General features: G+C 45.7%; 1 protein-coding gene across 1 annotated transcript in view; it reads right to left on the reverse strand.

The window, feature by feature from the left end:
- Positions 1-6,505: 6,505 nt before the first annotated feature.
- The window catches only part of LOC119431986 (ribose-5-phosphate isomerase-like), a 50,438-nt gene continuing 44,430 nt past the window's right edge, over positions 6,506-12,513 (reverse strand). The window contains exons 7-8 of the mRNA XM_037699430.2: positions 11,153-11,252; positions 6,506-6,835 (exon numbers count right to left, since the gene is read on the reverse strand). Coding sequence (XP_037555358.1) covers positions 6,744-6,835; positions 11,153-11,252 — 192 coding nt within the window. The 3' untranslated portion in view covers positions 6,506-6,743. The remainder of the gene's footprint in view (positions 6,836-11,152; positions 11,253-12,513) is intronic.

A 12,513-nucleotide genomic window follows, 5' to 3' on the forward strand; every position in this document is an offset into this window, starting at 1 on the left:
GTCGGGGGCTCATAACTGCTGTCTACAATAATCAAGTCAAGAAATCAGATGCTTTATTTCCCCCCATGTGCTGCCATTTATGTAAATCTCTGAAAGCGATACAGAAACTGGCAATTTCATTCCCATCAATGATGTGCAACAGAAACTCCATGGGAGGTCTAGCCATAAACTGCAGCTTCTGCAACAAGATCAATGTACAGTGATATCTCAGCATAACGAATCTCATGGGACTGCCAAAAATTATGTTACTTTGAAATATCGCATCAAATTGAAACCATTCACAGCGCGAAATGACAAGAACACACAACACACTGTGCTTGTCTGTTATCTTTTCTGTTTGTTCTCGTTTCACGCTGTGAATGGTTTCAGTATGGAATACCAACATGCCCAACGTACCGTCCTATTGTAAAAAACACAAAATGGCACTAAAAACTATGTTCAACAAAAAGAATCTTACATTTGCAAGCAGTACATCCAGAAATGCGTTTTTGCCGAGACAAAAACAAAAGCTGCACACGATAGGAGTGAGAAGACACATTAATGTGAAGTCGTCTCCACCTCGTGCGTGCAAAGCTCGCACAGACTTCACAGCAAGTGTGCGCCTGGCCGTATGTCCGTACCCTGTATCGACAGCTACCGACAATGACATTGTATGCCACCATTCCCAGCATGTATCATCAGTGGTGGGATGAAATGCCATGCTGCAGTGCAACAGTGATCATGATGCCGTGATTCCCGTTTGTGCCCCAATAACCATGCAGCGGTGCATTTTTTTCAGACCACAGACGGCAGTGCCTATCAGTAAAGTGCAGAGTGTACATGCTGCGCATTGGCACGAAACGTTGCCCATGCCCTGAACTAGTCATGAATTTTATCACTTTCCTTGTTTTCTCATCGACTTCTTGATCACTCTTTGGTTAAGGAGGAATTTTAAGCAAATATGCCTTTTGGCAGCAAGTTTTTTTTCCTCAATCCTACAAGATTGTCATAACTATGAGCATTGCAATGGGTGCGATCTCAGTCTTTGCAGTACCAATTTGTGTTTCTACGAGCCACCATTACTGCAGGTAATGTTGATAAACCGGAACAGATTTGGAACCACAGCTATAAAGGCAGAACTGCTGCTGTCGAGGCCGGTGGTGGTACTACTGACACCCATAATTTTTCAGAGTTTAGTAAATGTGCGCAATATTTCGGGTTAAAATTTATTATTTCGAGGTCTACTCACACAACGAATAGATACAATTATGCTCATTATTTTGAAATATTCAGTGTTTTAGAATTCGTAGTGCGGAAATATTTTTACCTAAAACAATAGGCTTTTGGCTGGGGATTTTTTTTAACCTTCGTTAATCTGGAGAACACTGTTGATTTGAAGTTCATAAAATTGAGGTTTCACTATACAAATTTTATAAAATGCTCATAACATGCCTCCTATAACTGACAGCGCAGTATCCCATGGACAAATGCAAGCAAGGGATACTGCAGGCACTTGTACTTACTTGCCTTAAGGTGGAGGTATCACTGTCGCCATCTTGCGTGTAGTTCAGATTCTCCCACCAGGCGACGCCACTCAGTCATGTTTGGAAAAAGCGAAAAAAAAAAAAATCTGCTCTTCGCCGCCGCAGCATGCCCCGGGATGGCCCTCTTGCGACGCGGCGACAGGTGATTCGCCGAATTGAGGAAAAGTCCCCCTCCCCCCTTCTTTTCACGAGTTGTCCCTCGCACCATTGTTGTTTTGTTGCTGCGCGTGGTGGCTTTCTCCCCACTGATACTTTCAACAATAGTTTGCTCAAACTTTGTAAAATCGTCAATCCCGATGATGGTGGCTATTAGTGGTTGGTCACTGCCACTTGTGACGTAGCCGTCAGGTGAGCACGGGCCGCTGCTTCGAAAGCCGGCAGATGGCCTGCAGACCAGTGCTCACTGCAGAACCTCGAGTGTCGTTGATCGTCAACAAGCTTTGTTTCTTTCTCTTCCAAGTGTATTTCTTTAGCATACTTCAAAGTACGGACCCGCTAAACGAAGGCTCTAGTCTTGGAATGGTCACTGTTGCGTTGTGCCTATAAAGATAAATAAAGGACAGGGAAGGAAATTGCTACGGACCGCAGTAACTGTCTAGCGTAAGCCCCGCTTACATGAATGCGACAGTGTCGCATCGCATTTCTAGCGCATCGCATTCATGTAAACAGCGGTAATGCAATGCGCCAGGCGAGGGTAGATTTACGGGCGCTAGTCGACTCTCGCGGAGCATGTAAACGCAGGGCGCCTATCAAGACCTTCGATGACAACCGTGAAGCTACTGAGAGGCGACACTACTGAGAGGGGAGAACGGAGGCGAGGGCGCCTATAACAATACTTTCGATGACAACCGTGAAGACGCTACCGAGAAGCAAGCGAGAGCCTAGGGGGGCCTCTAAACACCACCGTGCCCCTTGTCACCGACCCGACAGTGGCCACTGCGCTCTCTCCACGGCTCTAGCCACTCTAGTCATTCATGTGGCGCTACGTTCTCTGCGTTTCATGTAAATGGCGTCGCATCGTCTTTCCCAAATGCGCTTGGAAATGCGATGCGCCACTTTCGCATTCATGAAAACGGGACTGTAGTCTGCTGACGCCTGAACAGCGGTAAGCAGTGGAGGAGAGGTGGCGGTAAAATAGTAGGGGTAAACGAAATATTTAGCTTTCACTCGCACATACAGCATAGAAAGTGAGAGCGCGCGAGGGGAGCCGACGATCACGGCTCAATCTGGCGCCCGCAAAAGAGGGAAGCTAAGAGGAAGCCGCCTGCCGTTGCGCGAATTGCCCTGCGGGGTTGGAAAAGGGGGAGGGGGGGAAGGGGGCGGCGTTGCTCTCCGACAGCTACTGCGTATTTCGTGACTGCACGCATAGGGAACGGACATCCGAACACTAGCTTCGGACCCGTAGTTTGTAGCGATGCCTTATGACTTATTCTATACCAGTCTTATCATCCACCGCTCCCGGCCGGCTGATCCCGTTGATAACGCGAGCGGACCATCGCGCTGACCACTGACAAAGCGCGAAAAGGCATAATTACCGGAAAGGCATCGCTACAAAATACCGGCCCAGCTTTTGCAAGAGGCCCACCGAGACGGCACATACAAGCGACTGTGTTACAGCGAAGCTGTAACACAGTCGCTTCTATATGCCGCTTCTATGTAACCGCTTCTATGAGTCGCTTCTATGTAACCTAGCTGTTACAGCGAACAGCTTGGTTCCGCGTCCGTGTACACCGGAAGTAGGCAACTATTTTGTGTCGTCTCGTTCACTTGGTATATGCCAAAATTGGCAAGGAAAGAGGGGAAGAAGGAAGGTATGAAAGAAATCACGTGTGGCTCATACCCGCGTTGGATAGGGGGGTATGAGCCTCCGAGAGCAGGAGCGGCAGAGATCTCGTCGGCGTCGCGCCAAGGCCTCGGCAGAAGATCGGGCCCGCGATGCGGAGCGTATCGTGGGCGGACTTGGCGCAGCAAATGCACTACTTGACCATCGCGCCGGGCGAAAACAAGATGCTGGTTTTCTTGCTTTTTGACGAACATGCCGAGGACGCTCAATGTTGCCAATAATTATAATATATGAATTCACTATAGCAACATTCACTACAGCAGACCCACCATTGTCACAGCTTCGCGGGCTTCCATCTTCACAGTAGTGGAAGGGCTCTGAATTTTTTTTTACTAGTTTGGAATTTCTTCCTCACAGGGTGCATTCACAAAGATGCGCAACGTGATGTGCACAAGCTAAGTATGTAGTTCTGGTGCAGAACTCGATGCATGCTTGTACTTTCAGTGCCGCACAAGATTTCCCGTTGTGTCTATATAAAAGCAGCTATAAATTTTAAGTTGCAGGTGCACAGTGGAGATAAGTTTTCCGGAAAGGAAATACTAGTAGGGGTGTGCGAATATTCATTACTTTGGTCGAATCAAATGATGTACTGTTCAATTCGGTTTTCGAATCGCATAGTCATTATTCGATTAGACTTTTCTTTGACTGTATTCGATTCGGTGACGAAAGTTATTATTCCAGGACCCCTATCAAATAGACAGCATAGTACAAGTGGCTAGGCTGATTTATTGGGGTAGAAATTACGGCGCGGTCACGGGTTCGGTGGCGCACCCGCTAAATTCCGCGCAAATAGTTTTGGAGATCACGTCATTCGAGTTCCAGAGCCGCAGTGCAGTGGAATGGTAAATGAAGCGGTTGCACAGAACGTTTGCTTTAGGAAATTCACACGCGCTCACCGCTGCTAGCGCTCATCGCGCCAGCGTTATGATTACGATGGCCATCGCAAGCACTCGCGCACAGCCTTTCGCGCAGCCCTCAGCAGTTGTGCATGTTTCGCCGACAGCCGTTTTCGTGACACAGGCGTTCAATACCAAGTCCTCACATTAGCCTATGGCATAAGATCACAGGATCTACACAAGCAGGGACTGCATAAACAAATTATTTGCGAGAAGTACTTCTTATAACAGTCATCAATCTATATAGTGTAAATTGTGCACGTGTTGTCTGCCTTTTTCGCGCTGTCCATGCTTTCATTTATCTCTCTCTCTCTCTCAACTTTTGTCTGCTGAAGTCGGAGACTTTCGAGCGCATGTGAGATTGTATTCTGTTGTGCACACTGTTGTGCATGCAATGGCGGAAAACTGCTCGGTCGGCTGCCGTGTCACCACAACAAACAAACTGCAGTCACTACAGTGATTTTCAAGGGTACGATGATCACTCAAAAAAGTAAGTGGGGGTGGGACCACTATGCGAGTGCGATGATTAGGCGGATAAATACGATATATCTTTCAACGAGAAAAGCACCTACTGGAAATCACGTGTTTCAAAACTTCACTGGGCGTCGGAACACGACATTTGTTTAGTAGCACGCGGCTTGGAATGCAGCAGGTCCCGCACCCATCAGCACTTTTCGCTGCAGTCTGTAAGGCTCGCTCATGGTTTGCTGCTAATCCTATCGTTCCACCGGCGTCGTGTACAATAGTCAAACACAGTACCCTTCCACACACATCGCACCTCGCCACGTGGGGAAAGCAAGTTTCCCGATATCGTCCTAGGAGCCTGCAAAATAGAGGGGGCGAGGGCAATTTGCAATTCTCCTTGGCACAATGGCCTAACCTGCTAGCGATTTGGCATGCACTCATGATCTACCGTGCACGGCGCTTTCTTTCTTTCTTTCTTTTTTTCTTTCTTTCTTTATTTTTCTCCCCGCAGCCACAAGTTAGTGAACTCGTGTACGACTACATTGAAGGCGTGGTTGCAGACACGTGTGCTTGAAGGAAGTGGGGGAGGCGCCGTGACTAGACTGAGCCAAACACTCAAACCTGGAGAAAGAATTCCCTCCGCGTTTTGCCCGCTTTGTAATGTTTAGTGGCGCCACATTTGACAAACGTTGGAACTGACGTGAAACAGCTTGATATTTTTTTGCACAGATGGCACCACCACCAAAAATCGCCTGTGAGATTTATTATTTAAAATCTTCTGTTTCAAGCACTGCTTAGTAAAACTCGTGAGTGCTAGTAATTACATGCCACTGTATGGTTATAGTAATGTGCAACAATTGTTGTGAATTAGCGTTTACATGAAAAAGAATGTCAATTTGCACGGACCTGGTAAGCAGATAAATTAGCTAAATTCACTACTCCCCTGTAGATTCCCTAATTAACATAAGCCAATTTTCTCTTCATAGAAATTGAGATAAGGGCTTGCTGCTTGATTATTGAAAATTTCAGAGTTTCAGCTGCAATAGTTTTGTCCCGTCGCCGGTAATGCGTGACCAAGTATAGTCATAAATTGCCAAAGGTACGTAATTATACCTCACAAACTGTTCATTAGAACACAAAACAACTTTGCATATATGATAAGTACACTGTAGCCTAGAAAACCACTAAATATTGTTGTCCTGAATTTAAAAGGAAAAAAGATATTCATTCATAAACTTTTGTAGTTTTGCCCATTTTTATTGGCGCCTATATAAATTTCTAATTGCTTTACACGCAATTTCTCTTCATAGAAACCTTGTATGACATTTCATTTAAAGACACAGCAAATTTCATTTTGTTATGTTGAACAGTTTAGTCGGAATGGCAGTACAGCGGAGACTAGTACAGCAAAAACGCCGTTTTTTGCTCCCACTGTTTTGACTGCCGTTAGGTGACACTTCAGGCTAGGCAATAATACTAGGTATCATTGGAAAGCGCACAAAGTAAGCTTTCCAACGAAATAAAGTTCACATTTTTCCAATGAGCGCAGGAAGCACAGTGCGTCCGCAAACAATGACTAAAATGCCTAGCGCGTGCCGCCGGAGTAGGACCGCCACCTTAATGAATATACATTTTCATCACACTATCACTTGTTTTCAGTAATGCGCATAAATGCAAACAAATAAAATAAACACAAACCAGTAACTTAATCTTGGAATGGGAACCACATGCATAAATTTTAGCATGAGTGTGAGGAATGAAAGCAACATCAATACATAAAAAATGCATTTATTCTACACTTAAGAGGAGGAAAATGATCCCTTGAAAAGAGTAAAATTACCAGTGGCCTTTGTCACCAGCCATCTTACAAATTGCAACTTCCAAGTTGTTAATAAGTTGACTAGCCAGCCAATATAGCATTGCACTGCCAAAGTCTGTTCGAAGCTTAGCCTATGCACTGTACAATTTTCAAATTGGTATATGAATACAAAAATATAGCGAGTCAGAAAAACCAGCTCAAGCAGCTTTCTTCTCATTCACTGAGCCGTCGTTTAACCCATAGTAGGCCTTGTGTGCCATTCCAACAAAAAGACCTGTTTCAACAACACCTGCAAGTGTAAAAAAAAAAAAAAAAAGACATTAATACGAGTAAGCAGGACTTAATTCGCACAGTAATGACCAGCAAAAAGCAACGAGTTCCAACAGTTTTACCATTACTGCAAACATTGCATTCAAGGACTTCAAGGAATAACTGCACAGATAACAGCAAAACCAAAGATGGGCAGAAAAGCGAACAACGGACACACAAATTTGACACTATGCCCAACTAAGCTCACTATATATGGAAGTCAAGTGCCAGCTGCCTCTTCTTCACTTGGGACTCTCCTGTGGCTGCGCCTGGCCACATTTTTTTATGCATATGCATCTTGTTTAATCCGACCCACCGGATAATTTGATCAACGCCGGTGCTCTCAGGGTCGAATTAATGGAAGCCGACTGAACTTATTGGTGAAGTGTACAACAAGCAATGTTTTCCATTATGTCAATCAAATAAATGTCGCTTACATCTCCCTTTTGGTTTCAATGCTATTTCATTTATGTTGCGTCATGGATATTTGGGTGCACCAGGAATAATAGATCTTTAGTTTTGCAGATCAATTCTGTTGACATGAACTTCTGATAGGACGAACAAATCTTAATGAGACTACATAACTTTATGTACTTATTTTGGATATAAAGTACATTTTGATATATCTCAATTACTTATATTATTTTATGCAAGTTTACTTAATTTTCTGGAATATCTCACAAAAAACTGGTTCTTCAGATTCCACCAGGGCAGGGTATCAATAGCATCTACACAATCGTAAAAAATCCAGCAAAACCAACCTTATTGCTCTGTCTACCCTGGCGTTTACCCTAGGACAAAAGTGGTTCCAGAAGAACTCTCTTCCAAGTATATAAGCTCAGAAGTCTCTCAACTCTTGTTCTAGAGCATGGGTTCTCAAAGTGGGTTCCGCGAGCCACTGATAAATTTTCCGTGGTCCTGCACTTGCCAATTAAGTGGCTAAAACGGCGAACAAGAGGTGTGCTTGATCCACAGAACTTCCATTACCCACGCCCGAGTGTCAAAAAGCACATCACAGCGCGTAACGGCAGTGTGTGAACTGCGCAATAAATCCGCAAGCAGCTTGTAGCACCTTTGAAAACGGACACCGCGCCTAAGCTTTCGCACTTGAATCTCGGAGGCTGTAGCTTACCAACATGCACATTTCTCCCATTTGTAGATAGGGTAGGTGCTGATAGCGTGCGCACTGACGTATACGTCGGAGGAATAAAAAAAATTGTCGCAGTTTCACGCAACAATACGCCGGACTCGAGCTCGTCACCGACCCCGCGGCACCAACAAGGCAGGGCAACAGCGTCAGCACCGACACGACACCGGACCTTAGTTTTACGTGCAACACACGCCAAGTCACTTGGACAAACACCATGCAAGACTTGGGAAGCGATCACTACATCATTTCCATAACAGCAGAAGACGGCCCGCAGGAACACAATGCCGGTCGCCAAATGAAGATCACCAACTGGAATCAACTACGCAAAGATCGTGACAAGCAACAGGTGGCAGACATCAAAGACATAGACCAACGGACCGACTAACTGCGGCGGGAGATCCGAGCGCATGACACAAACGATTCCGTCGAAAGCTGGGCTCGATACAATAGACTCCCAGTTACGGCACATGTGAGATATGCTATACGCGGATGATATTACGATCTGGACGACAACGGGCAGCGACGGAGCGATCAAGCAACATTTACAGCAGGCCATCCATGATCGCGTCGATAGCGACTGCGGATTCGTTCATACTTGTTGCAGCAAATGGTACTTTCGTTTTGACTTGGTGAGTGTGTCGGCCGCCTGCCTTCTGAACCGCAAGGTCACCGTCTATGATTGCGTCAATAAAGGCCGCGGTTTCGTCAGCAGCGGTTGCGGCAAGCAGTAGTTGCGCTTTGACTCAGTGCAAAAATGTTTAAGATTAAGATTTAAGATTAAGTAAAAGATTAAGAGCACCGGCTACATCGCGATGGACGGACGATTTGTTGGCGACCAGCTCCCTAGCGAAAAAATAACCGGATGTGCGCGCGGTAGTGAAAAGCGTGTCTGCAGATAAGACGCGCACCGCGGCCGCGCTGTGAAGGATGTTGCGAGGCCTTCGCCGCTGCTAGCAATTAATCAGTCATGAGATGACAAGAATGTCAGCTTCCTCACTGCTTTTGTGCAAAACAGGAACAAGATTTGGTGATGCATTCAGTAAATAAAAGCGCGTTGAAGTAGTAAGCATTCATTTGTTTTCTTGATACTCTGGATAATTCGACATTAGTTTAATTAGGAAATTTTAATTCGGTTAATGCGGGGGGGGGGGGGGGGGGGATGGGTTCCTTGGCGCTTCATGGAGCTTAGCAGGGTTCCCCGAAACGAACATGCTTGAGAACCCCTGTTCTAGAGTAAACAGAGCAATAACGTTTTGTCTACTGGATTGTTTTTAATCATGCTGAAGCCAATGATACCCTGTTACGTGAAATCTGTCTTTCCAGAAAATTAAAGGAAACTTACTTCACAATAGAACCAAATGAGAAACTCATATTCGAAATAAGAACCTAACATTACATACATCTGCAAGTTTTTATTCCCATAACTGGAAGAATGCAGTCATGAAACAATTTCTAGTTTTAAGCCCCAACTACATTATTAATTAGGGGTGTGCGAATATTCGTAAGTTCGAATATTTTCTAATCCCAACTTTGCCCTTCGACGCTCTCGTTTCCAAGACACAGTGCGAAGCGCTAGCTCGCGTTGCGACTGCGAGTTCGTGGTTATCGAGTGAGATCTGTTAATGTTTGCCTGAGCGCGTGTGACCCCGATAAAACAAAAAACCTTACTTAGTGTAGTTGTCTCTTCGCTATCACCATCAATCCTTTCTGGCAAAAGTGACCTTTTTTTTTTTTTTTTTGCTTCATGGCCAATACCGATAAGCGCTAAGACAGCTTAACCAATAAGCTACCACTGCGGGTAAAGCAACATTTCAATGCATGTACACATCGGATCTTATGCCTGATCGCCTGCTACAAAGGGCAAGGCATGAATGATAATCCTAATCATCAACAAATTTACTTCAGCGTGCCCGGGCCAAGCCTGGTCACGCACACTCGTTCCCTGGCTAAGCTTAGTAATCAACACCCGGGCCTGGGCCGGGCCCAAGCTTGGTATCACGGGCCCGGGCTGGGCTCGGGCTTCATAAAGCAGGCCCGGGCCCGGCCAATACGCAACGTCCGTAGCGCAGCTCGTCTGCAATGCTCGTGTAATGTAGAGCACTACACGGGCCTGTTTTGCTGGCCCGGGCCGGGCCGACAAATCAGGCCTGTGCAGTGCTCTACATTACGCGACCATTGCACACGAGCTGCGCTACGGACGTTGCGGATTTCCTTCTGTATGACGTCATACTACATCACAGTGCACCGAGGCAGCTGCTCACTAATCGCGGCCGCACCTTCTAGTCCCGCGTTGTCGAAGACATTCTTTGTTCGTGTTCTGCAATGCACAGACTAACCACCACCTATCACCAGCAGACCAATGGACTAACTGAGTGGCTCAACCGGACGTTGACGCAGATGCTATCCATGTACATTTCTCCGGAACACAGTGACTGGGATGACACGTTACTCTACATGACCTTTGCATATAATTCGTCCCATCACGAGACCGCTGGGTTTTCTCCATTTTATCTGCTGTTCGGCCACCACCCAACTTTGCCCTTCGACACGTTCCTTTGACCCGCGACTAACATTCCAACTGAGTATGCCTGCGACATCTTCGCACAGGCTCACACAGCTCACCACATTGCCCGCTCCTGGCTCACTGCCTCACAGGTTGCACAGAAGACGCGGTATGACAGCCACTACCGGGACGTTCATTTCTCTCCTGGGTCTCTAATTCTTCTCTGGACACGATGCCGCCACATTGGCCTGCCTGAAAAACTTCTCCCGCGCTCCACAGGGCCTTACAAGATTCTGCGCCAGCTTGGCGATGTAAATTAAGAAGTATCCCCTCTAGACTCGTTCATCGTCTGCGCCTGTGCCCACCGATGTCGTCCACATGTCTAGGTTGAAACCTTACTTCACAGAGATTTCTGCCCCATAATCACTAGCGCCGAGACGGCGGCTTTCCGACCGGGGCGTGATGTTATGGAGCAGTGGGGCACGGTGTGTCTTTAAACAAAGAAGACAATTTGGCAAGATAGTGCGGCTGGTTGGGGCAGCCATTTTCTGTACGCAGTGCTGCTGCAACTTGTAATATACTTGTAAACACACCTACGCTTCGCTATTTCTGCCTTGTAGCAATATGAAGCAGGTGCAACTTACCAGGAATCATCTTCAGAGTAGTGTTAACAGCTGACCAGTCCTTCTGTGGGGTAAACTTGCAGTCAAGTATGAAATTTCCATTGTCGGTTACAACTGGTCCCTTCACAAAGACAAAAGAAAAGAAAACAAAGTTGTAACTTTGACAGTAAATCACCCAGTTAGCATAAAGTGATAAACTGAATTCACTGCACTTGAATAACATGAAGCAACAATGCTAGTTCTATACTTTACTTGCCTGACAATACATTTCATGTCTGCCTATATACGCTCGCAGAAAGAGCTAACGCAAAAATGATCATTACACACAAAGGTCACTAAGAAAATTTTGCAATACAACATAGCCAACGGTCACACGTCATTGCAAGTTCACACGTACTGAGATATGTCCTAATTTATGTTATGGCTAGTAGCACAGGCATTTTGCACATGCCTTGTTAGCTCTGGGAATGCAAAGTGCTCGCAATGTCGTCATGGTCGAAATTTGAATACCGGGCAGTTTTGAGCTACAACATTGCTTGTGGTTTGAGTGTGGATAAGTTTCAGGAAGAAATTACTCCTGTGCTTGGGTTATGACTGCTCTCACTGCAGGACAACATTCAGATGGTATCGGCAGTTCCAAAGAGAGAATTTCAATGTTAAATATGCACGAAGCTAAGGATGCCCAGTTTCGTCTATCACAGAGGAGAACATCGCCACTGTTTGGAAAATACTACAGGCAGACAGGTGCGTGACCCATCTGCAAAATAGAGGCGACTTTTGAATATTTCTGCACAGGCAATTCATTCTATTCTCCATGAACACCTTCAAGTGAGTTAAGTCTATTTCTCATTTGATGCCTCGTGCCTTGACCGACGAGCAAATGGCGCAACATGTTTCACGGTGCTGCAAGGCATTTGCTCAAGAAGTTCCAAAATGAAGCTTCTTGCAATTTGAAAAGCATAATAACAGGTGATGGAAACTGACTGTACTTTTATGATGTGCCCACTAAAGCCCACAACAAAGTCTGGGTTTGTGAAGATGAACCCACATCTGTACCTGTGCAAAAATGAAGATCTGTGAAGAGAAGAAGAACGTAAACTTTATCATCAAATCAATCAGATTTGAGTCCCACGTCTTTTTAGTGGGTCTGGGCACCCGCCGCGGATGCGGCGAAGTTTTTTTTTTTCTTTAGTGTCAAGGGTATTATGGAGCATGTGGTGCTAGACCCACAGAAGACAGTTGAAACGATATACCAAGAAATGTGTGCCCATAGTTGCTTATACTGCACTTGAAAACATCTGTCCACGTTCAACGCTAGACATCAGTCTCCTGCACTATCACAAAGCAGCTGCACACTGCTCTAGAGGTTGCATAGATTGTTT

The sequence above is a fragment of the Dermacentor silvarum genome, chromosome 1 (genome assembly GCF_013339745.2).
Source record: "Dermacentor silvarum isolate Dsil-2018 chromosome 1, BIME_Dsil_1.4, whole genome shotgun sequence".
Lineage (NCBI taxonomy): Eukaryota > Metazoa > Arthropoda > Arachnida > Ixodida > Ixodidae > Dermacentor > Dermacentor silvarum.